Source organism: Chlamydomonas reinhardtii, chromosome 1, assembly GCF_000002595.2.
Source record: "Chlamydomonas reinhardtii strain CC-503 cw92 mt+ chromosome 1, whole genome shotgun sequence".
Taxonomy (NCBI): Eukaryota; Viridiplantae; Chlorophyta; class Chlorophyceae; order Chlamydomonadales; family Chlamydomonadaceae; genus Chlamydomonas; species Chlamydomonas reinhardtii.
The window spans coordinates 7,327,791-7,352,824 of record NC_057004.1 but is presented as its reverse complement, the minus strand read 5'-3'; the positions used below and the strand labels follow the sequence as shown (position 1 = coordinate 7,352,824).

Sequence of the window (25,034 nt, the reverse complement as noted above, 5' to 3'; positions counted from 1 at the left end):
TTTCGCGCTGGCATCCTACGTACCGTACTTGGCGTCTGCGTGCCTGTGGCCTTGCCGACGGGCCTGCGGAGCTCGAGAAGCTACAATTCAGTAGCTTGTGTCCAGCAGCAGCAACGTGGCTATTACCGTGAGGCATGGAGGGGGGGACAGGGGCTTACTTCCCACCGCTGCAATAGCTGCAAGCGAAACGGTTGCGGCGGCTTCCACCGACTGTGATCCTCCTACCCGTGCCTCCTACCTTGGCCTGTTATATTCCAAAGTACCTCGCAATCGTGCACAAGTGCGAGCCTTGACGACAATATGTATGGCTGTCTGACTGCATTGGTTTTGGACGGAGCCGCGCTAGCGGCGCTCAACGCGTTACTAGTGTGTCATGTACACCATGTTGTCACCACGCCATCTCTGTCACCCGTCCTCTTTCCTCCATAAACGTTCAGTCCATGCTCACTCCACGTGCGCCCTGTTCATGAACCTTCTTCATTTGCCAAGTCATACACCACGCATCCTCGGCTCTACAACGTCATGTTCGCTTGTGCGTGTTGCGTTCTTTCAAGCACGTCCATAATCCTCTGTATGCAGGGGTCGTATCTTGTTTTTGGGGTAATGTCTAGCTCCAGACAAAAACGGCCGGGTGGCCGCCGTCTTTTGTCTGGGCACATGGCGGTTTGGGGGCTTCTCCATAGGAATTCGGACAAAACCCGCCCCAAACCCGGGCCAACAAAGTCTCGCCCCAGACATTAGCCCCCGGGAGGAATGTCTAGGAAAAAGCCAAAATGGCCAATTAATGTCTGGAGACATTAAGATAGGAGCCCTGTCTGTATGTCACCACGCACGCATCCTCAACGCACCAGGATGCACCATCCTTGATGTATGATACGCCAGCCAACCCTGTAAGTCAGCACGGACTAGCATGCCGTTTATGGGTGACAGAGGATCGGTGACAGATAATGCGTGGTGACGGCGGCTGCGTTGTGACGGATGGGTGACAGGGTGGGCGTACATAGGGGGAGGATGCGGGCGTGGGGACAGAGAGATGGGTGAACAGAGCGAGCGAGGATGTATGGGTGACAGGGGATGTGGTGCTAGCAGTCATTACGCTATATGCTATCAATGCCGATTGCCCTCTTTTATTGGTCGCCATTCGTGCGATTGTCTTGCGAGTGAGGGTCGCACCAATGTTCTTGCCACAGCTGTACTGCGCCTATGTCTCCAGCTTTATGTTTTATGTGCATAGGAATTAATGAATTGAACTGAACAACGCGCTCCGGTGGAGCTAGTAGTGGCTCAGCAGCGCAGCGGCGCCACGCCACCGGCAGCGGCCCGTAGATGCTGCTAAGGGAATAATATGCAGGTGAGCGAGTCAGCAGCCACGCCGGCTGCGCGCTGGGTGGTCGTCGGCGGGTTTAATGCTTGGACTACTCGCTGCAGCAGGCTTGGCGCGGGCAGTTGCCCAGCTGCTTAGCGCTATAGAAAGCTTAGAGCAATCAAATAAGGTCTAGGAACCGCAGGCGGCCAGGCCGCAGCGGCGGGCCCCGAATTATTCCCGGCGCATGGAACGAAGCGTTGGCGCTATGTGCGTGCTGGCGCACTTTCATACGTGTACGTGTAGCCATTTTACAGCTATTGATAACGAAACTCACGGCACAGTAGTTCCCAGTGCATATCGCAAAAAATGAGGAGGCAACTGGCGTGCGGCGTGTCGTCAGCGCGCCGCACGCACCGTGCGTGTTGCAATGCGAGCAAACAAGTTGATGGGACACCGTAGGCGTTTACGCAAGTGACACCTTTGACGCTGGAGTGCTGCCCTCGTGCGCATTTCACTTCCGCAGAACTATGACTACATCCAGACAGTTGGGGAGGGAGGTGAGTACAGCAGCAGTACCCTGCTGCCGTCAAATAAAACGCAGCCCTGTGAGGTCCTGTGCGTCCACGACTACTGCTGTGGTTTAAAGCCCTCGCTCACTCACATGCACGTTCACGCACTTGGTTGTGTTTCCTGCTTCTGCAGCGTACGGCGAGGTCTGGCAGTGCAGGCAGGTGGATGGGTTAGATGGGTTTTGGCGGGGGCGGGAGACGCCGTGGACGCGCACGCAATGGCTCCATCCGTCCACCCACTGACGAGCGTGTTGAGACAAGACAAAGGGTCGACACGCGCGCATTTGGATACAGCAAACGCCAAGCTGGGCTCACGCGGGTACCACTCTGGTCTTTTGCTGTGTCCAAACTTTGACAGCCTGGTAGACCCAACAGGTATCATCTGACCAGGCCGCCAGCATACCTACGGCTTCATCTCGTTGTGTAGTATACGGTTACTATGGTGCGGAGCTGAGCAGATGAAACCTGAAAGGCCGTACGGCTGCAGCCGTGCATGGGGTGTGCAGTGGGACACGCAAATATTTTCGTCGTGAAAACTAAAAGCGTGATAGCGTGATGGATAGCGTACGCACAGTGTATGCAGGATACGCAATCGACACTGTAAAAAGAATAGGCATCAAAAAGTTATGTGCACAATTGTCCGGGGGGGTGCATGCTCCTAGCCAAACCCGCACGCTCGGGGGGCTCTGGGAGTCGCCCGAGGCAAATCCTACCTCAATATTTAGACGCCGCCTTTTTGTAGGTACATAACTTACATCATTAGTGGGCATTAGCGCTCGGCAGAGGACAAAACATGTTGGTCAGGGCTCAAGTCGCGAAATTGACCAGAGCCCATATCTCGCATAGGCGGTATTTTGGGCCTGTATCTAGTGCCGTCGACTAAGGTTCACCGATAGATGTCATCCGGACTGCGTAGGGCAAATTCCAGTAAGTCCTGGCGAGCGCGACATTTAGCATTTCGACTTCGGCTCCCGCTCGAGTTTGTGCCCGGAAATCAATCAGGGACCTTATTATATGTCACATGATGACATTTCGGCAGTCTAGGGCATTGGACACACGCAGTCCCTAGGGACTTGCCGGAGTGGTACCCGCGTGGCTGGGCTGCTGCATGCCCTACTTGCTGTATGTACAGTCCAATGCAATCTGGACACAATGCATGCGGCAGCAGTGCCGTACCGCATGCATGTTGTTTGCCCATACATCTGCCCTTCATGTGCACTGCAAGGCAGCAGGGAGCCACACCAGCCATACCAATGGACTGCTGCCCATACACACGTACTGCTTCACAGGGACAAAATCACCGGGCGCGTTGTGGCGGTGAAAGGGTTCAAGGCGGTGAGTGCCGCACCATTGTGGCCTGGGGTCAAGGACCGAGCTCACTGCTGGGTGCATTGCTACAATCGATTCCCGTTTCTGCGCCGACGATCTTACTTGCCACTGGCTTATATGGTTTCGCTGCCAACCCTTGTCGCCGGGGTTTTACACCTCACATAAACCCATCCGTTTCGCCAGGCCCCCGCTGCATCTTCACGCGCGCGTACGCGTGCAACCCAACTCTACCCGTCTGCTGCATGCCCGCACACAAACAGGCCCATGAGGACAAAGACATCATGCGCCTCGCGATGCGCGAGGCAAAGATGCTTGAGGCCGTGTCCCATGAAAACGTGGTTCGCCTCATCACGGCCTTCAAATCCAAGTCGGGCCGCGTCTACATGGTGCGTGTGTGTGGTCGGTAAGGTAGTGCGGATTGCTTGGCGATTGCATACCGGTAGCGTGCGGGGCTTTTGTGGTGTTATCAGCAGAGGAGAAGGAGAATGCCGTGTGCGTCGATCGCATATCCGTTCACTAGTGAGCAGTTCCCTCTCATTACTAATGGATGCAATCTGTCCTGTCGCCGTCCTCCTGTCCATATGGCCCTTACGTACTTGGCGTGCACGCGGGCGTGCGTGCGCGCAGGTGTTTGACTATGCCGGCAGCTCGGTGCAGTCGGTCATGGAGCGCGCTGGTGGCGGCCTGGGCGGCGCCGCCACCAAGCTGCTGAGCTGGCAGCTGCTGCAGGCGGCGGCGCACCTGCACGGCAACAAGGTGCGTGCGTCGCACGCAGGCGCAATATGAAACACCGGCAGATAGATCGAGTCCCGCTTCTGATGTGCGTTATGTAGTATGGTGTTTCCAACTACATACAGCTCGCGATCGCGCACCTAGCTACACGCCATGCCCAACCCATCTCTATCGATCTCACGTGCGTGCGCACACAATCACACACCCGCACACCACACACCCGGCCACAGACCACACACACCCACACACACGCACGCACCACACACGCATCCACACACACCACACACACGCACACGCACCACACACCCATCTCGCCCTCGCTCTCAGGTGTTGCACCGCGACATCAAGCCCGCCAACATCCTGGTGGACAGCTCGGGAGTGGCCAAGCTGTGCGACTTCGGGTTCGCTCGTGCCGTGAGGTGCGGCCCCCGGGAGGCGCAGCGCTGCACCAGCTACGTCGTCACGCGCTGGTATCGCGCGCCGGGTGAGGCCGGGCGGGAGAGCGTGATGTACTCATGTTAATGACGCATGCACAGCAGGCGAAAACGTTTGGTCTGTTGCGCTGCATCTACCGCACCTCTGATGCCCGCCGCCCTTGCTCAACCTGCTGTGTGCACATGCAGAGGTGCTCGTGTCAGACGAGTACGGCGCTGCATCTGACGTGAGTGCGGTACATTACGGAACAGTAAAGAACCCCATGCGGGCCCTGATGGTGGCTTGGCTCCCAGGGTCACGTCCCATGGCTTCTGCATAAGCAGGTCCTGCGTGATACTGCTAATTGCCGGCTCCCTTACCATTGGCTTCGAGCGATGTGCCTGCTGCCGCCTGTGTGTGCAATTACACAGATCTGGAGCGTGGGCTGCAGCATCGCCGAGTTCGCAGTGGGTCGGGCGCTCTTCCCAGGTGCGGCGCGGCTTATAGCTGCTGGGGGGCGCCCGCAACTCATCAAAGCCACATACATACACACGCACCTCACCCCACATGCAAGCAAGTGCGCACGAGCAGCAGTTTCACATACGCCTCCACACCCGCACGCCATCTACCGCCACGGCCCCCACCACCTCTCTCCACTGTCCACTTCCCACTGGCACCCACGCACATACAGGCAGCTCCACTGCGGACCAGCTGTGGCGCATCATGCGCTGCTTCGGACCGCTGCCCTCAGGCCTTTCCATGCGCATGGCGACGGACCCGCGCCTGCGCAGCCTATGCGCGCCGCAGCCGCTCAGCCGCAACCTGCGGCAGCGCCTGCCCGAGGTGGAGCCGCGGCTGCTGGAGCTGGTGGCGGCCTGCCTGCGCCTGGACCCCGCGGCCCGGCCCACCGCGGCGGAGCTGCTGCAGATGCCCTACTTCTGGTGAGAGCAAGGGATGGAGGAGGCTTGGGCAGTCCTGCAACAGGGAGTAGTGCAAAAAGCTGGGCTTAGTTACTACATGCGGATCCTCGCGCATCTGTTACAGTGCTGGTTGCAGCAACACGGCGATTGGTTGCAACGGTAGCTAGGTTGTTGGTTGGTCCGGCCAGCAGCAGGAGGCCCCTGATGACGTGACCCATGCACCGCCCGTCCGCATGTGCTCCCGCCGCTCACGTGCCCCTGCTGCACACGTACACAACAGGGACGTCCCCAAGCTCATTGCCGGCACGCAGCTGGCGGCGGCACTGGCGGCAGAGAGGCGAGAGGCGGCGCGCATGATGGCGGCGCGGATGGCGGCCAAGGCGGCGGCGGCCATGGCGGCAGGCAGCGACGGCGGCGGAGGAGTCGGCACGGTCCCGCCGGCACCTGCTGCTGCCACGGCCGCCGCCGCAGCTGCTGGCGTGCTCAGCAGGCACCACCTCTCCTCACGGCGGGTCCTTCTTAGGCATGCACGCTGCCAGCTCCAGCTGCCTGCTGCCCAAGGCGGGGCCTGCTGGCGGCAGCATCGTGGACTCCCCCGCTGCCGCCAGCTTGGCCGGCGCCGCCAAGGGCTGCAGTGGCGGCGGCGCCGCAGTGGTTGCGGGTGCGGGGCGGCTCTTCGGCGGCACAGCCAACTCATCACTTCACGCAGCCGTGCCCCAGAGCCTGCACTCCGGGATGCGCCCGCAGCGCCGCCCCAGCAGCCTGCGCCACATGGACAGCGGCGGCGGTCTCTACACCACAACCGAGGTGTCCTGGGATGAGGTGGGAACGCCCGTCGGCGCACCCATGCTCCGCGCTGATCCCGGCGCGCTGCTGCCACACGTGCGGCCGCCCCACGGCGCGCCGTACCAAGTGCCGCCGCCGGGCTGCCAAAGTACGGTAAACAGTACGACAGGCTCGAGTTCCTTCCTGCTGCCGTTGTACAACGGAGAGCTCCAGGCTGACATGGAGGCGGCTGCGACTGGCGGCGGCGGCGGCGTGCCGTCATTTACGAGCACGGTGCACAACGGCGGCAGCAGCCGTGCGAGCGGACGGCTCCCGTCGGCGGCGGTGCGTCGAAGCCTAACAGCAGGTGGCGGTTCGGAATCCCTTGGTGATATTGTGGAGGCTGTGGAGGTCAATTATGAGGCAGTGGAACGTACCGGCGGCGGCGGGGACGCTGGGGCAGCGGCGGCTGGCCGCGGAGGCGGCGGTGGTAGTGGAAATGACCGGCGCAAGAAGAGCTGGCTGCTGTCATTGCGCATTCCGGAGGACGGCCGCACAGCAGGGCTGTCGGGCCAAGTCGGCGCCGGCGCTACTCCGGGCGGTGCAGCAGGCGGCGGCGGCGGCGGCGGCAGCCATCGTCGCAGCGGCCTGATTGCCTCGCTTGTTGGCATGATGATGATGGGCGGCGGCGGCTCGGCTGCCGGCAGCGGCGTGGTCAGCAATGCTGGAGACCTGTCGCCTGATCGGGCGCTGGTGCTGCCGGGAGGAGATGAGCATGGCACGCCACGCAACGGGGCCCCCGACGCCCATGACCCCATCCTTTCGCCAGATGGTGATGGCGTCTGGGGGCGGCACCGCGGCGCAGCCAATTACACCAGCAGCACACCCGCCTCACGTGCGTCGGGCGGCTTGCAGCAGCAGCAGCAGCGGCAGCGACAGATTCATTCACACAACCCGCACTACTCGCGCTCTCAGTCGTCGCAGCTTCCGGCGGCGGCTTCGCAGCGGCAGCCAGACCAGCAGTAGCAGCCGCGCCGCCTCAACTGGCGCGGCGGCGGCTCCGCGACTGACATCGGCCCCAGCAGCTACCTGACGACCGCAGCCGGCAGCCAGCAGCAGCAGCGGCCACAGCAAAACATGCAGTCGTCCTCTATGACGGATTCACCGCTGTCTCCGACCTCGCCGGGCGGCCTGCAGCAGCAGCTCAAGGCCGCAGCCGCCAGCGCCGCATCATCAGTCGCAGGAGTCACACAGGAGCAGCAAGCCTACGCACAACAACAGCAGCAACAGCAGCCTCTCATCGGCCGTAGCTTCAGCAGCACGCTCGGGCAGGCGGTGAGTAGCAGGGCCATGAGCCGTCTGAGGGCCGCTGCTACTGCTGCCAGCGGCGGCGTGGCGGGCCTGAGTAGCAGCGGGCAGCTTGGCAGTAGCATGCCCCGCACGCCGCCGCAGCAGCAGCAGCCTACCAGGGGGCCCAAGGACATTCCCGTGCAGCGCACCTGCAGGTCCGTGCAGCAGTCTCAGCCGCTGCCGGCCTGGGGCGTGGAGCAGGCGACGATGGCTGTAGCAGGTGCAAGTGCCGGCGGCGGCGGCGGGAGCGGGCGCTTTGCGGCGGGCGGCTACGCTGCTGCGGTCTCGGGACGCACGGGCCTGCGCCAGGATCCCAGCGCAACCATGCTATTGCCAGTGCCGGCGTCTGCTGCTACTGCGGCCGTACCCGGCGTGGATGTTGGAGGCAGTGACAGGGGTTCCAGCTCCATCGTGATTCCTACTGTCTCCACCACCATTACCGCGGAGGGCCTGCCACGTGCCATGAGTTCCGGCGGCCAGTCCCGCTGCTCCCTTCCCACCATCGTGCCAGCTCCTGCTGCTAATGCTTCCGGAAGCGGCACTCTGCCTGCTGTCAGCCCAGCAGTGGCGAGCGGCGCCGCCGCGCTGCGGCAGCTGCTGACGTCGGGCGACTCGCTGAGGGACACAGAGGAGGAGGCCTCTCAGTCGGTGTCACAGCAGGTGGTGCTACTGCCGCCGCCGCGCCCCATGTCGGCTGCTACAGCCCGGGTGGTGCCTTACGGCGGTCCCACGGTGGGGGTGGCGGCGCCAGCAGTGCCGGTGCACCACGTTGCGAGCGGCGTTCCGAGTGACGGCGCTGTGTCATCAGGCACCGCTGCCGCCACCTCTGCGGCCTATTACAGCGGCGGCGGCAGGGCAGCGGCCCTGCTGTGCGCGCAGGCAGACCAACGGCAACAGCTGCAGCCACGCCAGCAGCCCGGCAAATCGGAGAGAAGCAGCGGCGGCGGCCTTTCCAGGATTGTGCGGGCGTTTAAGTCCGCGATCAAGGGCAAGAAGTGAACGAGGACAGCGGCTGCAGGATCCTTATAGTAGGGCAGTGCCTGCGTGCGCGTGAGCAGGGAAAACGCCACATGCCCTTTAGTGCGTACGTGGGCCACGTACGCACTAACTCACATGGAACCACTGTTGCAGATTGACTTGCTGCTGGCATTAATGCAAATTGACAGTGAAAGAAAATCGTAATGGCGGCGAGGGAGTACGGTATCGTTGCAATATTGACGTGCCGCGGCGCCAATTGGATGCCGTATTCATGAAAGCTTGACGGGACCCACAATGTGCCCAGATCGACCGTTGACCCTGGATCACACTCGGCTGGTCACACAAGTAGACCCAACAGCCAATAAATGCTTCCGCGTGTGCCGGGGTTTTGTACGTGAGCTGCTCCTTGCACGTGATTGCGGTGGCGGTGCGTGGATCGGTGGTGATGATCACGGCATGAGGGGCGCGTCATGTGGCGACGCACGCTTGATGAACAGACTTGATTGCTGACATTATTAGGTTGTTTGATTGGTGGATGGCCGGATGTGGTGTCGCCCGTACGTGTCCGCCATTGTTCCGCGCCATTCCTTATGAGGATTCGTTGGACGTACGTGGTGCGAGTCAGGGCGTGCGCGGCAGTGGCAGTAGGCGCGGCGGGCTGCTACATGTCCACGCACGCCCGTGCATGCATGGGTAAGGAAGGAACGAAGGAAGGGCTATTAGGGTATGCACGGTGGGGTTGAGGCAATCTCACCAAGTTCACACTATGTGTGGGCCGACGTCTCGCAGCTGACTTTATGTGGGCCGCGGATCATGTGCGTGCGCGTCCTAGTGCCGAATGGCCTACAGGCTTAAACCGACTCGCTCTTGCACAGTCGTGCATTGGTCACCCTTGGGAAGCCGCGTGGCTTGGGTGCGTGATGGCACGCGCTTTGGATGGATGATTATCAGGATGGCAATGTTGACAACACATGCGGCATGCGTTTGGCCTAACTTTCAGGATGTTACCAAGTACGTCAAGTATCGTACACTCACGACTCGGTTGAATGGGGGCGGCGGCGGTGGCGGTTGTGACGCTGCCGTGTCACCGTGCCAACAGAATCGAATAGGTAATAACAGCTTCATTCGCAAGTGGTTGATGATCGGTCTGATGTTCCTTTACACCTGCGCCACATTTGGCGACGGAGGGGGCCTGTGTCGGTTGGGGATCTAAAGACGTAGAGCGCGCGTGGGTTATTACCGTTGCAATGTACGGACACGCAAATAAAGTCATAAGTGCACAAAGCAAGCTAGCGGCAGAACCTTTACTGTGCTGATTGTCGTGTGGACGTATGGAATTCGCGTCGTGCTTCTATCTTGCGGCCAGCAGGATGCGTGCGGAGGCACTGCTGTGCTCAAGTGCGGCCATGGAGAGTGTTTGGGCCCGCCTGCGTCCCCCATTGATTGATTGTTGTAGGAGTTCCTACCACATGGATGGATAGGTAACCCCGCCCTCTCTCTGCATGCCTTGGTGGCATCTAGATGCATGCGTCTTTTGCCGGCTGTTCCTACCGCCGGCTACGATTGTGCAGAAGTACCGTAGGGGTGATAGGCCGTAGGCGTGTGATAGGCAGTAAGTGAATCCGGGTGTTCTCTCTAATGAGCGCAGATGGGGTCCAACTCGCTGAGCGGGCCAGTGCGTGGCGCGTTCTTGTGGAATCACCACGTTAACTTGATGTGGGGTATGTCGCATTTGTCCTTGATGGAATGGCGGCGTGAGTCAGCGATGGGCGGGATGCGCACTACGCATGTGCAAACACGGTAGGCAAGTTGCCGCTGCTTCCGCCACAATTATCGCTGCTACGTCCCGCCACCCATTTGTGTAACCACGATTTGATTTGCAGTTTTGCTTGGGTCCGCAGCAGTCGCCAAATGACGAAGCTATCATTTGCGTCCTGATGGTCATCGGGTCCGCAATGGCGGAAGGTGCCACACTATCCCAGCCGCGGCCTGGAGGTTGGCACGCAGCCGTTTAGGGGATGAGGGCACGGACGGAGCGAGAACCGGTAATTACAGCTCATACCGTACAGTCACTCAAATGGCTGGGTACATGTGCACCTTGCACACCCGCCCTTGCTTCCACATCTCCCTTACCGCAGCTGCAGAATGAAGCTGCTGCACGCGGGACCCCAACCTATACTGTAACACACGGTGCCTTATATGTTGATGGAACTGCATGTTCGCTGTGCCCATGCTATCTACATGAATGACTAGGTAATAGCACATGTGGCGTGGTTGGTGAGACCGAAGAGTGGGCAGCATGGCTTAGGAAATGCCAGCCGAGCGTCCTAGCAGAAAAAAACATACGTACGAACCATCCCCTGGGGTTAGTTACCCGTCAGCAGTGCGGCAATCAGCAACAAAATTGGGTTGCCTAACTTATAATCAAGAATCTTACACACTGAAAGGCACCACACCGCGTAGCACAGTAAGTCAGTCAGCGCAGCAGGAGTCGGCACGACGGCGCATGCGCAGATAGATGTTTACGAGTAGAGTACGAAGCACCCCACACAGCATTGCCCGTGCACACCTTGCGGCGTGTTGGACAAGAACGTACTAAGAGACATGGCGGTACTGCGGAGTGTGCGTGGACTCTCCCGCATGGACACCCCGAATAAAGAACTGGATAGTTAGAAGCCCGGTTGGCGAATGTTTCGCCCGTACTACCGAGTACGCACATGCGGAAAGGCACTAGTGAGGGCCCGCGCCGCCACCGCTACTGCCACCTCCCACGGGGCCAGCGGCAGAGCGCAGCTTGAGCCGGCTGCTGCTGCTGCTGCCATCACGCGCAGCGGCGGCCGCGGCGGCATCGCTGGGCGCCCACAGCGCATCAAACGCATCTCCGGACAGCTCAGTAATCTCCGACGTCTCCACCCCCCTGAGCTCGCCCCTGCTGCTGCTGGTTCCAGCCACATTATTGCTGCTGGCACCTCCGGCCGGCGCAGCGGCGGCCACGGCACCGCTACCGGCACGCGGCGGTGGCGACGCCCGCAGCGCCAGCGGTGGCTGTGGCCATGTTGCAGTGCCGCCGCGCGAATGCAGCACCCCCTCAGAGACGGCTCCAGGGCCCATGATGATGACGGGCTGCAGCGGCGGTGTGGTCGGCTTGCTGCTGGCGCCGGCTGCAGCAGGCGCGGGGCCTGCGGCGCCGGCTGCTGCGGCTGCTGCTGCGTCGTCCGCGGCTCTCCGGAGGAGGGAAGGGCTGGCGAAGGCCGCGGCGGCGGCGGCGGTAGAGTGATGTCCGGCCCCCGTGCCCGCGGCGGCGGGAGAGGACAGTTCACTGATGGTCCCAGGGTCCACCTGATGGCGCGATTCGGGGCGTGGGCGGGGTTGAGGTATTGCTCACGTAGCATGTACAAGCACGATGTACAAGTGCGTGCGTACCGTATCAGGATTTGGGGAGCGTTTGTCCTAGCAATCCAAGACCCGCCGCACACTGCGACATGCCCAGTACGTTGCCCTGCCTCACCTCCGCCGCCCCCGAGCCCAGCAGGTAGTCCGCACTCGGCCCCGGCCGCAGCACCGGCGACTGACGGGTGGCGCCAGGCCCAGGGCTGCTGCCAGCAGCAACACCCGTGCGACCCGCCGCCGCAGCAGGGCCCACCGCCGCCACAGGTGCCTCGCCCGACCTGCGTGCGACCATGCTCCCGCCGGAACCCGGCGGCTCTGGAGCCACTTTGTTCTTCCCACCGCCCAGTCCGAACACGGCCGCACCCCATGATGAGCCACCTCCGCCTCCTCCTCCCACGCCCACGCCAGCGTCCGGTGCCTCAGCCCCAGCCCCGGCAGTAGCAGCGGTGGCGGCAGTAGCAGCGGTGGCGGCAGTAGCGGGCTCAGTGACGGAGCCAACCGCCAACTGTTTCAACGAGCTGGTCCGGCGGCGCGACCCCGACCCCGTCACGCTGGTGAAGGGATGCACCCGCGACGACGGCTCTTCCTCCAACGGCGGCGGCGGAGCCGCCGCCGCCGCCGCCGCCGCCCCACTTCCATCGCCCTTCTGCGATTGCGCCAGGTGTGGCTTCCCGATGCTGCTGCTTGGGGCGCCGTCCATGATCACGGAGGGGCCGCTGAGCGGGTGCGCGCCTGCCTCGGCTGTGGCGGCGAGGGCGGCGGTGTCCACGGAGCGGCGGCGGCGGCCCAGGGTGGTGTTGATGCGGCGGGCGGCGGCGCTGGCGGCGCGGGTGACGGCGGCGGCGGGCCGCACTACAGCCGTGTCCAGGAACCTGCAGCAGCGGGAGGTGGGGGTCGTTTAGACCACTCCCCAGTATGAAATGAACTAGAGACACAGAGAGGATGCATGGCAGGACCCGCATGTATGTCAACGGTGATGCTGGATCGTGTGGTAACCAGGGCTATCTACGAGGCCTTGGCCCGGGCCCACGCTCCCAGCGGCCTTGTCGCGAGTCCATGCAGTGGAGACACCTCCTACGCCCCCACACACAATCCCACCAACACCAGCGTCAACACCAAACCACCAACACCTCCACTGACACGTGTCGGGGGTGCGACAAAATGGGAGCTTTCGTGCCCCTCCCCCCACTATCCTGATCTCACCCGGTGACCTTCTGCAGCCCCTTGAGGACCTTGATGAGCACGCGTGTGTACGCGCGGCCGCTGTGCTCCTTGTCCACGTACGCCCACACGTCGCTCCACTCCAGCTTGCCGTCGCCGTTGGAGTGGTCGTCGATGGTCCAGATGAACCCCACCATGAACTCGTGCCAGATGTGCCACACGAAGAAGGCGACCACCAGGCAGTTGAAGATCAGCAGCAGAGAGCCGATGACCTCCTGAGGGGCCGGGGGCCGTGTGTGTGTGTGTGTGTGTGTGTGTGTGTGTGTGTGTGTGTGTGTGTGCGTATGTGTGGGTGTGTCTGTGCGTGTGTGTTTGCAGTGCCATGCAGGGTTCAGTATAGGAATGTGGTATGCACCTTAAGCCCGGGAGCCCGGGAGTGGCTGGGCCGGGCGTATTCCCAGTTTCCCTCTCCCCATCCACCGGACTCCACGCCATGCCCGCCCTCCGCTCCCACGCACCTTGGCCACCTTGGGCAGGTCGCTCAGGAAGAACAGCGCGCAGTACAGCATTGCCATTGTGGCGTACAGCGACAGCCGCTCCAGATTGTTCATCTTCTCATTCTTGTACGGCTTGATTGTGATCTGCATGTGCCCGTACGACAAGTACAGCAGTAGCATGCGGTCAGAGGTCGGTGCAGATCAGCGCAGGTGCAGGCGACATACAGCCGCCAGCCCGCCGGGTTGCTAAGCGCCAGCCGTGTGTCTCTGCCGCGGCCTCATCCCACCACACGCGCCCTCGCCTCCTGCCCTCCCTCCGCAATGCAATGCAACTTGCCCTCCACCTCCCCACACACCCTCTCCTCCCTCCCTCCCTCTCCTCCCTCCCTCTCCTCCCTGCCCACCTGCAGCAGCATGGCTGTGATGATGACGCCCAGCGCCGACAGCACCTGCAGGTTGGCGGACTGGGGCTGCAGGAACACGATGACGGTCACCACAGCCAGCTTTCGGAACATGATCACAGAGTCCTGGTGGGGGCGGCGGGGATGGAAGGACGGGGAACGGGTCGGTGTGTGCGTGTGTAAATGGCTGTGTCTTAGGACGCCATCAGGGTTTGTGTGCGTGTGGGTGTGTGTTTGTTGTGTGGTGTCTGCTCCGTCAGCCTTTCTGCGCAGTCCTCCTTTCCTCAGGCACAAGTCCACCCCGGTCCTGTACGGCACGCACCCAGAAGTACGACGCGCGGTTGTAGTCCTCGTACATGAATCCGTACGACACGCCGAAGTCCCGGCTGGTGTACAGCAGGTCGCGGTGGCGCCTGGGAAGTGTCAGGGGGGCGGGGCAGGGGTTACAATCATACTTCCCCACGACCTCCTCGCGCCCAGCCCGCCATCCCACCATCCCACCATCCCGTCTCCCCCCCGCTCCCCAGCAGTTCCCTGTGTCCCCCATAGCGGCCCTTCCCCCAGTGCCCCCCTCCCCCTCCCTCACTCACTTGAGCCACAGCCAGCTGAACACGGGCGCCCCCGCCGCGAACAGCACCACGCCCGGGATGCCCACCGCCGCCACCAGCCACAGGTGCGGCTGCGCGTAGCACAGCAGGTCGTAGTCGGAGGCCCAGTACTTGCCGCTGCGGGGGCCGGAGGGGTGGTGGTGGTGAGGATGGGGTTATGGTTGAGGGGGAGGGGAGGGAGGGTGTGTGGGGCCCGTGTGCATGCGTGTTTGTAAGGGGAAGATGAAACGCGTTTGGTCGGAAGGGGAGAAGGGCGCGTTTTGACAGGTAAAGCGGCTGCGGGGGGTTGTAAATACCAGCCCAAAAGAAACCAAAACGAGCGGAGCACAGGCTCGGTGGCGCACACAACAGCACAGGACAGGCACGCGGACACGACAAGCAAAACCGACAACTCACCTGGCGACTGTGGCCGTAAGTACACGCTTGCAACGAACAAAGCACAGGACACACACACACACACACACACACACACATCCTCGCTGCCGCCCTATGCCCATGCTTCCACCTTTGCCTATAGGTGAGCTCGACTACGACCAGCGGGCGGCAATCTGGGAATTAGGCGTGCTGGGTAAACGTTGTTTAGCGCGCCCAGGGTGCGGAGCATGGACGCATACAGGTGCAACGCGGGGTCAGGCCGAATGGTCGCCCGCGGGGTTCCAGGCTTATCGCGGGTAAGTATGACTACCTGGGTCACGACAGTCACGCGACGCTCGGTAAAAATGGTGGGTATCGGTAAGTAACTCCGTCGCGTCATTGGGCGGGCTTTCGTTTCGTTTTTTAACACACACACACACAGGCAGCGCTCACCGCGCCTCCATGTACTGTGTGTAGGGGCCGCTCATGGGGTCCAGTGGCGGACAGGAGAACATGGAAAGCAGAGTGTTGGTGATGTCTGCGCAATTGTGGGCGGAAGAGTGGGGTTGGGGAACGCACAGTTGGCACGAGGGATGCTATTTGCGCAAGGCGGTGCGGTCGCAGATTTGCATGTGGAGGCAGAGCTGGGGTAGAGGTGTGGGTGCAGGAACAAAACATGAGAGGGAGCCCGGCGCTGGCCCAGCATTGCGATCTGACAAGCAAGCCCCCGCAGTGCCGAGTGCCCATGCCGCCTGACCTGGATATACGTAGAAGATGACCGCAATCGTGGTGATGATGATTCGCGGCCGCAGGTAACTGGTGGCAAGGGTGCGCGTTCGGGGAAAGACAACGGCAAACTGTCATCCACACTAGCAGATAGACACCACTACTCCAGCGGAAGTCCCGTTCTCCCTACTAAATGCAACAGCACAAGCGGCGTTGCAGGCCCTGGTTTCCGCTTCTCCTCCCTTTCCCGACTCTCCAGTACTCTTTCGTGCCCTCCGGCACTTCCTGCCCCGCCCCCACCCACCCCTGTACGGTCCAAACGGTACCTACAACCCCCACTCCCCTCCACCTGCTGTGTGGCCCACACGCACCTGGCCCAGGTCTCTGTGGTTCCCTTCCTCCGCAGCCGCAGCCTGGAGAACAGCGCGCACCACACCAGCAGCGCCAGGCCCAGGATCACAAAGGGCGTGGCGATCTGGATGATCACCCTCTGCAGTGTGCACAGGAGCGGTAGGGAGGGAGGGAGGGCCGGAGCAGGATCTCAGTCGCAGGCATGGTGCACGTTGTGTCCCTCCCTTCCTCCCACTTTTCCTTTCTCTATCCTTTCTCTCTTGTCTTTCTCTTTACCTTTCCCTTCTCTTCTCATCCACACACCCACCTGCACACTGACGGGCACGGAGCCGTCCTTGAGGGAGCAATCGATGGACACCACTGCGCGGGGCCGAGAGTGAGAGCGAGGGAGAGAGAGAGTGGCGCGGTGATGCATAAGTCAACGGTGACTGCTGGTCCTAAGGCCGCGAGCAAGCGTATTAGTGGGGAGGGGCACGTCTCATCATCAGCAGCACTGTGTGCAGCACGCAATCGCTCGGCCATCGGCCTCATACACGAGGCACCGCACCTGACCCTTGAATAGTTCGCGAAATACTGATTGAAGCAATTTCATGTTGACCCCGCACAGCTCATGAATTAATCAAACGCACCGGTGGTGATGCTGTTTGAGGCGCTCTTGGCCGCGGACAGCAGCCCCATCACGAAGGCGGGCCAGGGCGCGGCGATGGAGCGGACCATGGAGCTGACCTGGAGGTACGACATCTGGGCGGGGTACGGCAGCGGTGCAGGGGAGGGCAGGGCAGTGGAATGGATAGGGATGGGGTTGTAAGCGGCAAGGGCAGCGGCTAGAGTTGCGGAGAGGAGGACGGAGCGAGAGGGTGGGGTTGAAAGGCACGCCGGCAAATCCGCCCTGGCATTGCACAGCCACAACCTGCTGGACGGTTTTAAGGCATGGAGGCAAATTCGACCGGGCACGGCACAACTACTACCTGCTGTACGGCACAGCAGGCTTATACGCATGTGGGTGATGCGCGGCGACTCACCAGGATCTTGATGACGATGCCGTGGTTGCCGCCCTTGTACGGCCCAGTACCCTCATCCACCACGACCTTGCCCTCATCGTCATTGTCCTCATCACTGGAAGCTTCTCCATTCTTGTCTTTCTGGTTCTGCTGCTGCTGCTGCTGTTGTTGGGGCTCGCCGGAGGTGTAGCGCGCGCCCGGGCGGCGGCGGCCGTTCCCGCTGTCTGACCCGGAAGACGAAGAGCCGTCCGAGGAAGACGAATCGCCTCCATTTTGTTTCTTGTCCCTCTTCGCCTTTTTGGGGCCCTTTGCACTGCCCGTATCTGCGCTGGGGTCGGCCCCTGGCGCTGCTGCTGCCGCTGCCGCAGGGTCGGCGGCAGGGGCCTCCGTGGCCTCCCCCACAGCCCGCGCACCTCCTCCATACGGCGACGCTTGCGGCTCCCAGGTTTGGAAGGGCGCGGGAGGGGGCGGGGGCGGGCCGGCCGCGAGCAGCTGCGAGTCGGCTGTGTTACCGCCCATGTTGGAGGCCTGCCGCGGAACCCCCGGCGCGTTCTGTGGGTGCAGCAGGGGCCGCACAGGTCAGAGCCAGCGGGGGAGGTACTGGCGAAACCGCACGCGGTGTGTAACCACATCTCGCCGAAACGTGCACAACCCATGGCACGGCAAACCTATGAATGATCGAATGCAGCAGGCAACGCCATGCACCTCTGCCCGCGACCACCACGCCCACCCTGCGCCAAGCCCCTCCCTCCTTGCACCCCTCCCACAACCACACCCACCTGGCTCCGCTTGAGCCACGACAGCGCGGTGCGCTGCTGCTGGCTCTGCATCCGCTCCCGCTCCCGGTCCAGCCGCTCCATGCGCCGCCGGCTGGTCAGGCTGCCCGGCAGCTGGGCGTGCACGGTCTGTGACGTGGGATGGGTGGGTGAGCAGGTGAGCTACCGGTTTGGGTGGGTACTTGGTAAGCACTGGGGTGGATAAAAACGTGAGTCAGGGAGTGGATACAGGTAGCGCTCAAGATACTGTAGTGCTGATGCGGTTCCCACGATGCTGTAATGCGATGAAGTAGAGGCAGCGTACCAGCCAAATGAAGAAGATGTTGACGGCGGATGATAGGATGTAGAAAAGCGTGTTCAGCGCGCGGCTGCGGCAGCAAAGGGGTCCGATGTTGCAGGGAGGCAAGAGCGGAGCCAGGGTTGCGCGTTGGCTTAACGGTATACAAATATGCAAACGACGTCAGTCAGCCGGTCTACCCTTTGCCAGCCCATACCCACCCATACCCAAGCACCACAGGGCGCCCTTTGCTAGCCCTTAGGCAACGCCATTAGCAGCATGCCCACACCCACACACGCACCCAACCCACACACTTCACCCACCTGGCGCATTTGGCGCAGGCGCCACTGGAGCGGCGGCCGTAGCCGTGCCGGCAGCGGCCGCACAGGTTGCCGTAGTAGCCGGATGCGCACTGCAGGTCGCGGTAGGCGGCCAGGTCGTAGGCGGCCAGTGACGTGGCGGCGGCTGCCCCTGAGGTGGCGGCGGAGGAGGCGTTGGTGCTGCTGCTGGATTCCGTGTAGACATCCAGAGACTTCAGGAAGTTGCCGATATTGTCCTGTGGTTGTTGCGGGCGAGTGGGTGGGGTTTGGTGGGTTGGGCCCGGTGGGGTGATGGGCGGGCGCAAAAACGCGTGTGCGCCAAGGAACGCAGGTGCACGAACACAGCGCTGGTGCAGTCCATTTCTCACTCCTCAACGTTACAAGCAACAGAGCAAACAGCAAGCCCCACAGTCAGTGCTGAAAACCCGAAACCCCAAGTTCACTTTGACCTAGTGGCCGTTAGGCGTCTCTCAGTTGCCTCCCACCGGCAGATCAAGGGTGGGTGGGCGGGAAGTAAGCACTTCAGCCATAAAAGCAAAACACGGCAGAACAGTACTGTAAGATAGAAAGAGACAAACGGCAGATGCTGCCACTTAATCGTCGTGAGAACCTGCCTTCTCCGACGCTCATACTTCGCTCCGGAGAAGTCAACATAATAACAATGGCAGGGCGATGGGGGGGTGGGCGCTAGAGTGCGCGGCCAAGGCAGGTGCGAGTTCCTCACCTCTCGCGGCCACTTGTTGGTGCTCTTGCACGCCTCCTCCACCACACACGCCAGAATGTTGGTGCTGCGTACACACAACACAACACCAAGAGCAGGGAGGGCGAGCAAGAAAGCTTCAGCGGCAGGCACAAGCACGGCAGCACCGCCTGTACCTACCGCAGTGACGACTGGCGCCCCACCCCGCCCCATCCCCTCTTCCAACCTTCCACCCCGTCTTCCCCCCGCTCCTCCACCCGCCAAGCCCCAGCTCCCCTCACCTGCGCGGCCCGCTGTGCCAGTACCCGTCCTCGGGCAGTGTGATCCAGGGGTGTCCGTCCACCGAGCAGTTGGCGTTGTCGGGGCAGTCGTCACACTGCGCATGCGACACACGGCGCGACACATGGCGCGAGCAAGCGTCAGACAGCACGTGCCATTACCATATGTTGCGACCTCACGGCCACGATAGCGGCAGGTGCACACGACGGCGCCACGGGTTGCAGGTTGGGAGGCTATGGACACGCGCGCCAAGCGCACATGTGACCCCGCCAGTTACTAATGTATCAGTCCATCCCTGGCGCTGCTGCAGAGAGACACAGCCGCCGCCACGCCGCGCCAACCCACCTCTAGTTTCTGGGGGTCCAGTGAGAAGAAGCCCGAGGTGCATGGGAAGCAGCTGGTGCCGTCGACGTCCGTGACCTCGCCCAGGATGCAGGGGCGGACCTGGGGCGGCGCGTGGCGTGTGTGGGGGCAGAGGGGGCAGAGGGGGTCACTGGAGAAACATGTTGGAAGCGGTGTGTGGCGTAAAGGCAGCGGGCGTGCAACCGGACGCCGTGCCCTGCCGTCTGCGTGCGATAGCAGTGCGCTGCTGCCCAGACCATGTGCCCCCCATGTGCATGTGACCCCCCACCCCCACCCACCTCGACGGTCAGGTTGACGCGCGGTACGTCCTGGATGGTTCGTGGCGTGGCGATCCACAGCCCGTACACACCCGCCCGCGCCTGTGTCCGTAGCGGAGGGGGGGGGGGTAGCAGGTCAAGATGAGAGCCCACTGTGTGTTTCGTGGCTTTCCAAGCATACGCGCTGGCCGTTTACCTGCAAGCAGCCACCTGCGGCGGGTATCCACAGCTTCCTCCGCCCGTTATCTGACATACCGTATATTACACACACCACACACTTGACCCCCCCCCCGCACACACACACACACACACACACACACACACACACACCACACCTTCCAAATATCACCTTGCCTTACAGTATCACACAGTATGCACACAACCGTGAGCAAGCAGCCGGCCACGTCCGCCTTACGGCCCGGCTTACGACAACTCCCTCTCTCTCTCCCTCCCTCAAACTCAGCCACACCCCGGCACACCCTCCCACCTGCAGTCGCAGCGTGCTGCTGAAGTTGCCCACCCCCCGCAGTGTGCTGATGCTGTTGCCCGACAGCGACACGTTGCGTGCGGCGGAGGCGGCGGGGACCACCTCCACCGTCGTCACCGCCTCGCGAGTGCCATCTGAAGCGCAGGTGAGCATGTGTGTGTGTGTGTGTGTGTGTGTGTGTGTGTGTGTGTGTGTGTGTTAAAGAGCACAAGAAAAACATTACTATTATTGTGTCTGTGTGTGTATGCGTGGTAGCCTTGGATTGTGCACCTTTTTTTGCTTGTGCATTGTTTGTGCACAGGGGAGGATGCGCACTAAGCGGTACCAGCGACAAGTGTCAGTGCTTCCAGCTAGGATACCACGAGCCAATACACCGCCAGTGACCCGCCTATGAGTCTACCGCGATCGATGTGCCATACAGTACAGTCATACCGATGATGGTCTGGTTGTGGTAGTCGCGCATCTCAACCACCACCTCCAGCGGGTCGTTACTGCGGTACTGCCGTACGAACTGCGGCGTGGCGGTCCAGATGTTGTACGCGATGGTGGCGGTGGTGTTGCCGTACAGGGCCCGGTTGCCCGTCCAGGACCTGGATACACAAGGATTTACATACGATCGGTGAGGAAAGAAAGTGCATAGAAATTCGGGTGCTGGTGTTCCCCCCCCCCCCGGGTAAGTCCCATGTTTGCACCATAGCCAGCACACGCCACGCGGTCGCTCACTCGCTGCAGGCGGTGTGCAGGTCTGTCCAGTTGGGAGTGACATTGGTGAGCGGGCAGGTCACGTTGGCCAGGTCGTGGGTGGCGCGGAACAGCGCGCCGCCGCCTGCGTGTGGGGGTGTGGGGGTGTGTGGGGTGTGTCGGTGTCAGGAGCAAACACACATACACATATGGTATGTGGCACGTGTCTCAAGACACCAAGCCGGTCTCAGACAACCCGCGTACGCGTCCCAGGTATTGAAGCCGGACAGGATGCCCCAATCAATGCCCGCCGCAGGGCCCCAATCGAGCGAGCAAGCACGGACGCAGCAACAGCAGCAGCAGCAGCAGCAGCAGCAGCAGCAGCAGCAGCAGCAGCAGCAGCAGCAGCAGCAGCACCAGCAGCAGCAGCAGCAGCAGCAGCAGCAGCAGCAGCAGCAGCAGCAGCAGCAGCAGCAGCAGCAGCAGCAGCAGCAGCAGCAGCAGCAGCAGCAGCAGCAGCAGCAGCAGCCCTGTCAATCCCCTGGCCCACCTCCGCGAGTGGCCTCGTTGTCGGTGAAGGTGGAGTTGATCAGCACGGCGGGACCGCAGCCCTTCTCGCCGGGCAGGCAGCGCTGCTGCACATACATGCCGCCGCCCGCCAGCTGCGTACGTGTGCACACGCGTGCGGTTGGACGCACACAGCATGTTAAGTGAGAACGGAGGCAATGCATGCACGAGTTGTGCGCAAGCCACCAGCCACCACGCAAGTCACCCCCGCCGCCGCTAACCCCAGTATGTGTGTCCCTGCGGGATGCAGAGCAACTGCAGCTGCCGCCACCTACCGCGCTGTTGTTCACGAACCGCACACCCGACAGGGTCACATTGCGGCGCAGGAATACACACAGCCCGCCGCCGCCGCCGGGCGCGTCGCGCGCGCAGCCGGCCTGGTCCGTGTTGTCGGTGGGTGTGGTGGGGCGGCCCACGTTGTGGGAGATGTTGGAGGACAGGATGGCACCGCCGCGCTCCACCTGCAGGTAGGGCGTTTGTGTTGTGGGAGGGTAGCTAGGTGGTCCGGACAGTGAGCTTGGGCAATGGTTGATGGCGCATGGCTATGCATGGTGTGTGTTACGGTTGTGTGCGTGCATAGCATGTTCCTGGTGTGTGGATGTGAGGACGGGTTGGTGGCTGGTCGGCTGTCACCCGCAGCTGGCCAGCTTTGCAGCGGCGCAGCGTGGTAGCCTCCAGCGGGGCCGCTGGGCGGCGTGTGACGCCGCAAGGGAGGGCCCTAGGCCGCACAGCCGCAAAGGCCGCATAGGCCGCCAAGAAGGGGTTACGGGCAGCCTCCCCCTCCCTCCCTCCCACGCGCCTCCTCGCCCCTCCACCACACACCTGGGTCAGCGCAATCGCACCCGCAGACTCAGCCACGTTGTACGCGAACGAGCACCTGCGGCGGGCGATGCCGATACCCGTGCGACGTGCGCGCAAAGCACAGCAGGCAGCATGTGTGAAGGAACGAACGAGGCGGGCTTACTTGCGCATGGTGGTCGCGTCCCCCTAAGACCGCCAGCTGCCCAACATGTGTGGCGTGCACGCACACAGCCGCCACACCACCCATCAAAACACACGCAAGGCCTTGATACATGTATTTCTTCCCCCGTGTTGCACCCCCACATCCTCCCTCCCACCACCACACACCGACCCAGCCACCCACCTGCTCATGTACACCTCATAGCACTGCAGGCACTCCAGCCCGCCCGCGTGCAACAGTGCCGTATTCCGCTCGATCAGGCTGTCGTACAGCCGTACATCCAGGTCCTGGTACAGCCCCAGTCCGCCGCCGTACACCGCCCGGTTGCCCGTGACCACGGAGCGCGTCATGGTGAGTGTGCCCTGACGCGAGTGCGCCAGGCCGCCGCCCTGTGCAGGGGGACCGGGGTGGGGTGTGTGTGGGGGTGTGTGTGGGTTGGGGGGGGGGGGCGGTTGCAAAGATTGGTACAGAGAAGTAGGGGGGGGGAGTGTTGTGTGCCCGAGCCCAGGGGACTGGGAGTTCAGTACAATGGTTCGCAGTCGGCAGCAGGTCAAGCCTGGAAAAGAGCTTATCGCCCCGATCTGGCCTCTTGACTACAACCCCGGCCCATCTACTATACCTCTCTGCCCCACGTCCCCACTCCCCATGGTTACCCTATCCCCGCCCCCCAACCACCACGCCCGCACGCACCATGCCAGTGGTGGCGGCGTTGCCCTCCAGCCTCAGCGCCTCCGCCGCCACCGCGTTCACGGCCTCCAGCGCCAGGCCGCCGCCGCGCTCCGCCGCCGTGTTGGCCACGAACTGGGCGTTGCTGAAGCCCACACGCCCCAGGATGGACGCCATGTACAGGCCGCCGCCCTCGCGCGTGGCCTGCGGGCGGGGGTTTGGAAGGATGATTGAAAACACGAGGATTGGAAAGGTGTGTGTGATTGTGTGTGTGAGAGGGGTGAGAGCGCGAGTTTATATGATGAGGTCCGCGAGAGACACGTCGCAGCACGCGCGGCACGTCGCGACAGTGCCCCCGCAGGCACCTCCCCCCCCCCACACACACACACGCACCCGCCCGCCCCTCCACACATCGTACCGTGTTGTTCCAGAATCGCACGTTTGTGAAGTTGAAGGGGCGTGTGGACGTCGACACAGACACAGCTCCGCCCTGCAGCACAGGCGCAGGCAGAGGTGGAGCTAGAGGCAGCAACGTCGTTTAGAGGCAAGTCAGTTTGAAGCGCGCGGGCACCTTAGACGTGGAAACGGCGGGGGCGCGTGGCCTGACAATCACCCCTCGACAAGGTGAATGGCTGTGCTGCATCCTATATCCGCACCCGCAACCACCAGGCCCCACGCCCCCCCCCCTGAATCCCCACTGCCTGCATCCGCCCCACCGTGTCTGCCACATTGCCCGTGAAGTTGGTGTTTGTGAAGGAGGTCACACACGCCTCGCTGCCCATGCCCTCAGCACTGATAGCGCCGCCGCTCTGTGGGTGTACGGGCGCAAGGCAAGGGCAACAGATGAAGTAAACACACACAACGCGAAGAGCGGTAGCAGCAGCCGGCGGGACTGGCGACGTGTGTGCGTTCATGTCAACGCAGCGAGCAGGGTAGCAGCAGCAGGCAGCAACAGCGGGGTGTCCATCATAAAGATAAAACACAGCACTACAGCCCGCACTGCACACCGCGTATCGCCGCATAGCCGCATACAATGGAATTAAAAAATAGCAGCAGCCGGCAGGACTGGTGACGTGTTTGCGTTCATGTCAACGCAGTAAACAGGGTGGCACTATAGCCCGCGCTGTGCAATGCGTATCGCCACGCCTTCCCGCAACGGCGTCACAACTCCCGCCGCCACCGCCATCTCTTTCACCGCACACTCACGTATCCGGTGGCGTTGCGGCCGTTGCCCTCGAACACGGATCCGCTCACGGCGCCCAGGCAGCTGCCGGCAGCCAGGTAAATGGCGCCGCCGCCCTGGGTGCCGTTGCTGCGGTGTAGGGATTATTGCGGGTGTGGGACTTGCGAGGGTTGTGGAGTCCAGGAGTCTCTTCATGGTCTCACAAGTTTATCCGTGATCAGGGTGCATGGCCCCTACGTAATACGTCAGTTGCCAAGCCCACCACCCCGCTTCCGTCACCGTGTCAAACACTACCAAAGCATCCACAACACTCACAGGTAGCCGTTACCCAGGAAGGCCGACGTGGAGATCTCCACCAGCGTCCCACGGGCCATGACGTACACCGCCGCCCCCAGGCCGCTGTACGGCACCTCCAGCTGCAGAGCCGACAGCTTGGCGCCGGAGGTGGACTTGGCGGGCGGCGGCGGCGGGAAGGCCACAAAGGTGGTGTTGGTGATGGCGCTGATGGTGGCGTTGGCGCCGCCGGAGGTGGAGTTGGTGGCGGTGGCGTTGCTGTATGGGTGGGGTGCGGTGCGGGCCGGGGCAGGTGTGAAAAATATGTCAAACGGAGTGCTGGGCTCATACACGCGCAGGTCACGCGTGTTGGGTGCTGCAAGACACATGAG

At 62.3% G+C, this 25,034-nt stretch overlaps 2 protein-coding genes across 3 annotated transcripts in view; one reads left to right on the top strand and one right to left on the bottom strand.

Moving 5' to 3' along the window:
* Positions 1–1,124: 1,124 nt before the first annotated feature.
* CHLRE_01g052800v5 (uncharacterized protein) lies at positions 1,125–10,240 on the top strand. 2 transcript variants are annotated; one of them, XM_043058993.1, is made up of 13 exons: positions 1,125–1,351; positions 1,830–1,863; positions 2,009–2,033; positions 3,165–3,210; positions 3,465–3,590; positions 3,832–3,960; positions 4,264–4,420; positions 4,560–4,597; positions 4,782–4,839; positions 5,042–5,291; positions 5,551–5,778; positions 5,879–7,009; positions 7,121–10,240. In XM_043058993.1, exons 1-13 carry the CDS (start codon positions 1,346–1,348, stop codon positions 8,382–8,384), a joined length of 3,492 nt encoding a protein of 1,163 aa, XP_042928908.1. In that variant the 5' UTR covers positions 1,125–1,345; the 3' UTR covers positions 8,385–10,240. The 2 variants fall into 2 exon arrangements, with proteins under 2 accessions (XP_042928908.1, XP_042928907.1); XM_043058994.1 differs by lacking the exons at positions 1,125–1,351; positions 1,830–1,863; positions 2,009–2,033 and adding an exon at positions 2,625–2,913.
* A 160-nt stretch (positions 10,241–10,400) lies between these two features.
* CHLRE_01g052750v5 (uncharacterized protein) overlaps positions 10,401–25,034 on the bottom strand; it is a 30,584-nt gene continuing 15,950 nt past the window's right edge. Inside the window, exons 39-70 of the mRNA XM_043058992.1 lie at positions 24,685–24,921; positions 24,393–24,498; positions 23,903–23,995; positions 23,605–23,676; positions 23,211–23,390; positions 22,704–22,909; positions 22,382–22,436; positions 21,835–22,020; positions 21,543–21,654; positions 21,035–21,137; positions 20,744–20,901; positions 20,312–20,445; positions 19,846–19,926; positions 19,550–19,648; positions 19,207–19,301; positions 18,950–19,013; positions 18,229–18,461; positions 17,933–17,996; positions 17,632–17,757; positions 16,874–17,404; positions 16,481–16,592; positions 16,159–16,211; positions 15,872–15,990; positions 15,532–15,590; positions 15,228–15,312; positions 14,403–14,537; positions 14,135–14,225; positions 13,816–13,938; positions 13,433–13,555; positions 12,957–13,189; positions 11,872–12,625; positions 10,401–11,702 (exon numbers count right to left, since the gene is read on the bottom strand). Coding sequence (XP_042928906.1) covers positions 11,094–11,702; positions 11,872–12,625; positions 12,957–13,189; positions 13,433–13,555; positions 13,816–13,938; positions 14,135–14,225; positions 14,403–14,537; positions 15,228–15,312; positions 15,532–15,590; positions 15,872–15,990; positions 16,159–16,211; positions 16,481–16,592; positions 16,874–17,404; positions 17,632–17,757; positions 17,933–17,996; positions 18,229–18,461; positions 18,950–19,013; positions 19,207–19,301; positions 19,550–19,648; positions 19,846–19,926; positions 20,312–20,445; positions 20,744–20,901; positions 21,035–21,137; positions 21,543–21,654; positions 21,835–22,020; positions 22,382–22,436; positions 22,704–22,909; positions 23,211–23,390; positions 23,605–23,676; positions 23,903–23,995; positions 24,393–24,498; positions 24,685–24,921 — 5,431 coding nt within the window. The 3' untranslated portion in view covers positions 10,401–11,093. The remainder of the gene's footprint in view (positions 11,703–11,871; positions 12,626–12,956; positions 13,190–13,432; positions 13,556–13,815; positions 13,939–14,134; positions 14,226–14,402; positions 14,538–15,227; positions 15,313–15,531; positions 15,591–15,871; positions 15,991–16,158; positions 16,212–16,480; positions 16,593–16,873; positions 17,405–17,631; positions 17,758–17,932; positions 17,997–18,228; positions 18,462–18,949; positions 19,014–19,206; positions 19,302–19,549; positions 19,649–19,845; positions 19,927–20,311; positions 20,446–20,743; positions 20,902–21,034; positions 21,138–21,542; positions 21,655–21,834; positions 22,021–22,381; positions 22,437–22,703; positions 22,910–23,210; positions 23,391–23,604; positions 23,677–23,902; positions 23,996–24,392; positions 24,499–24,684; positions 24,922–25,034) is intronic.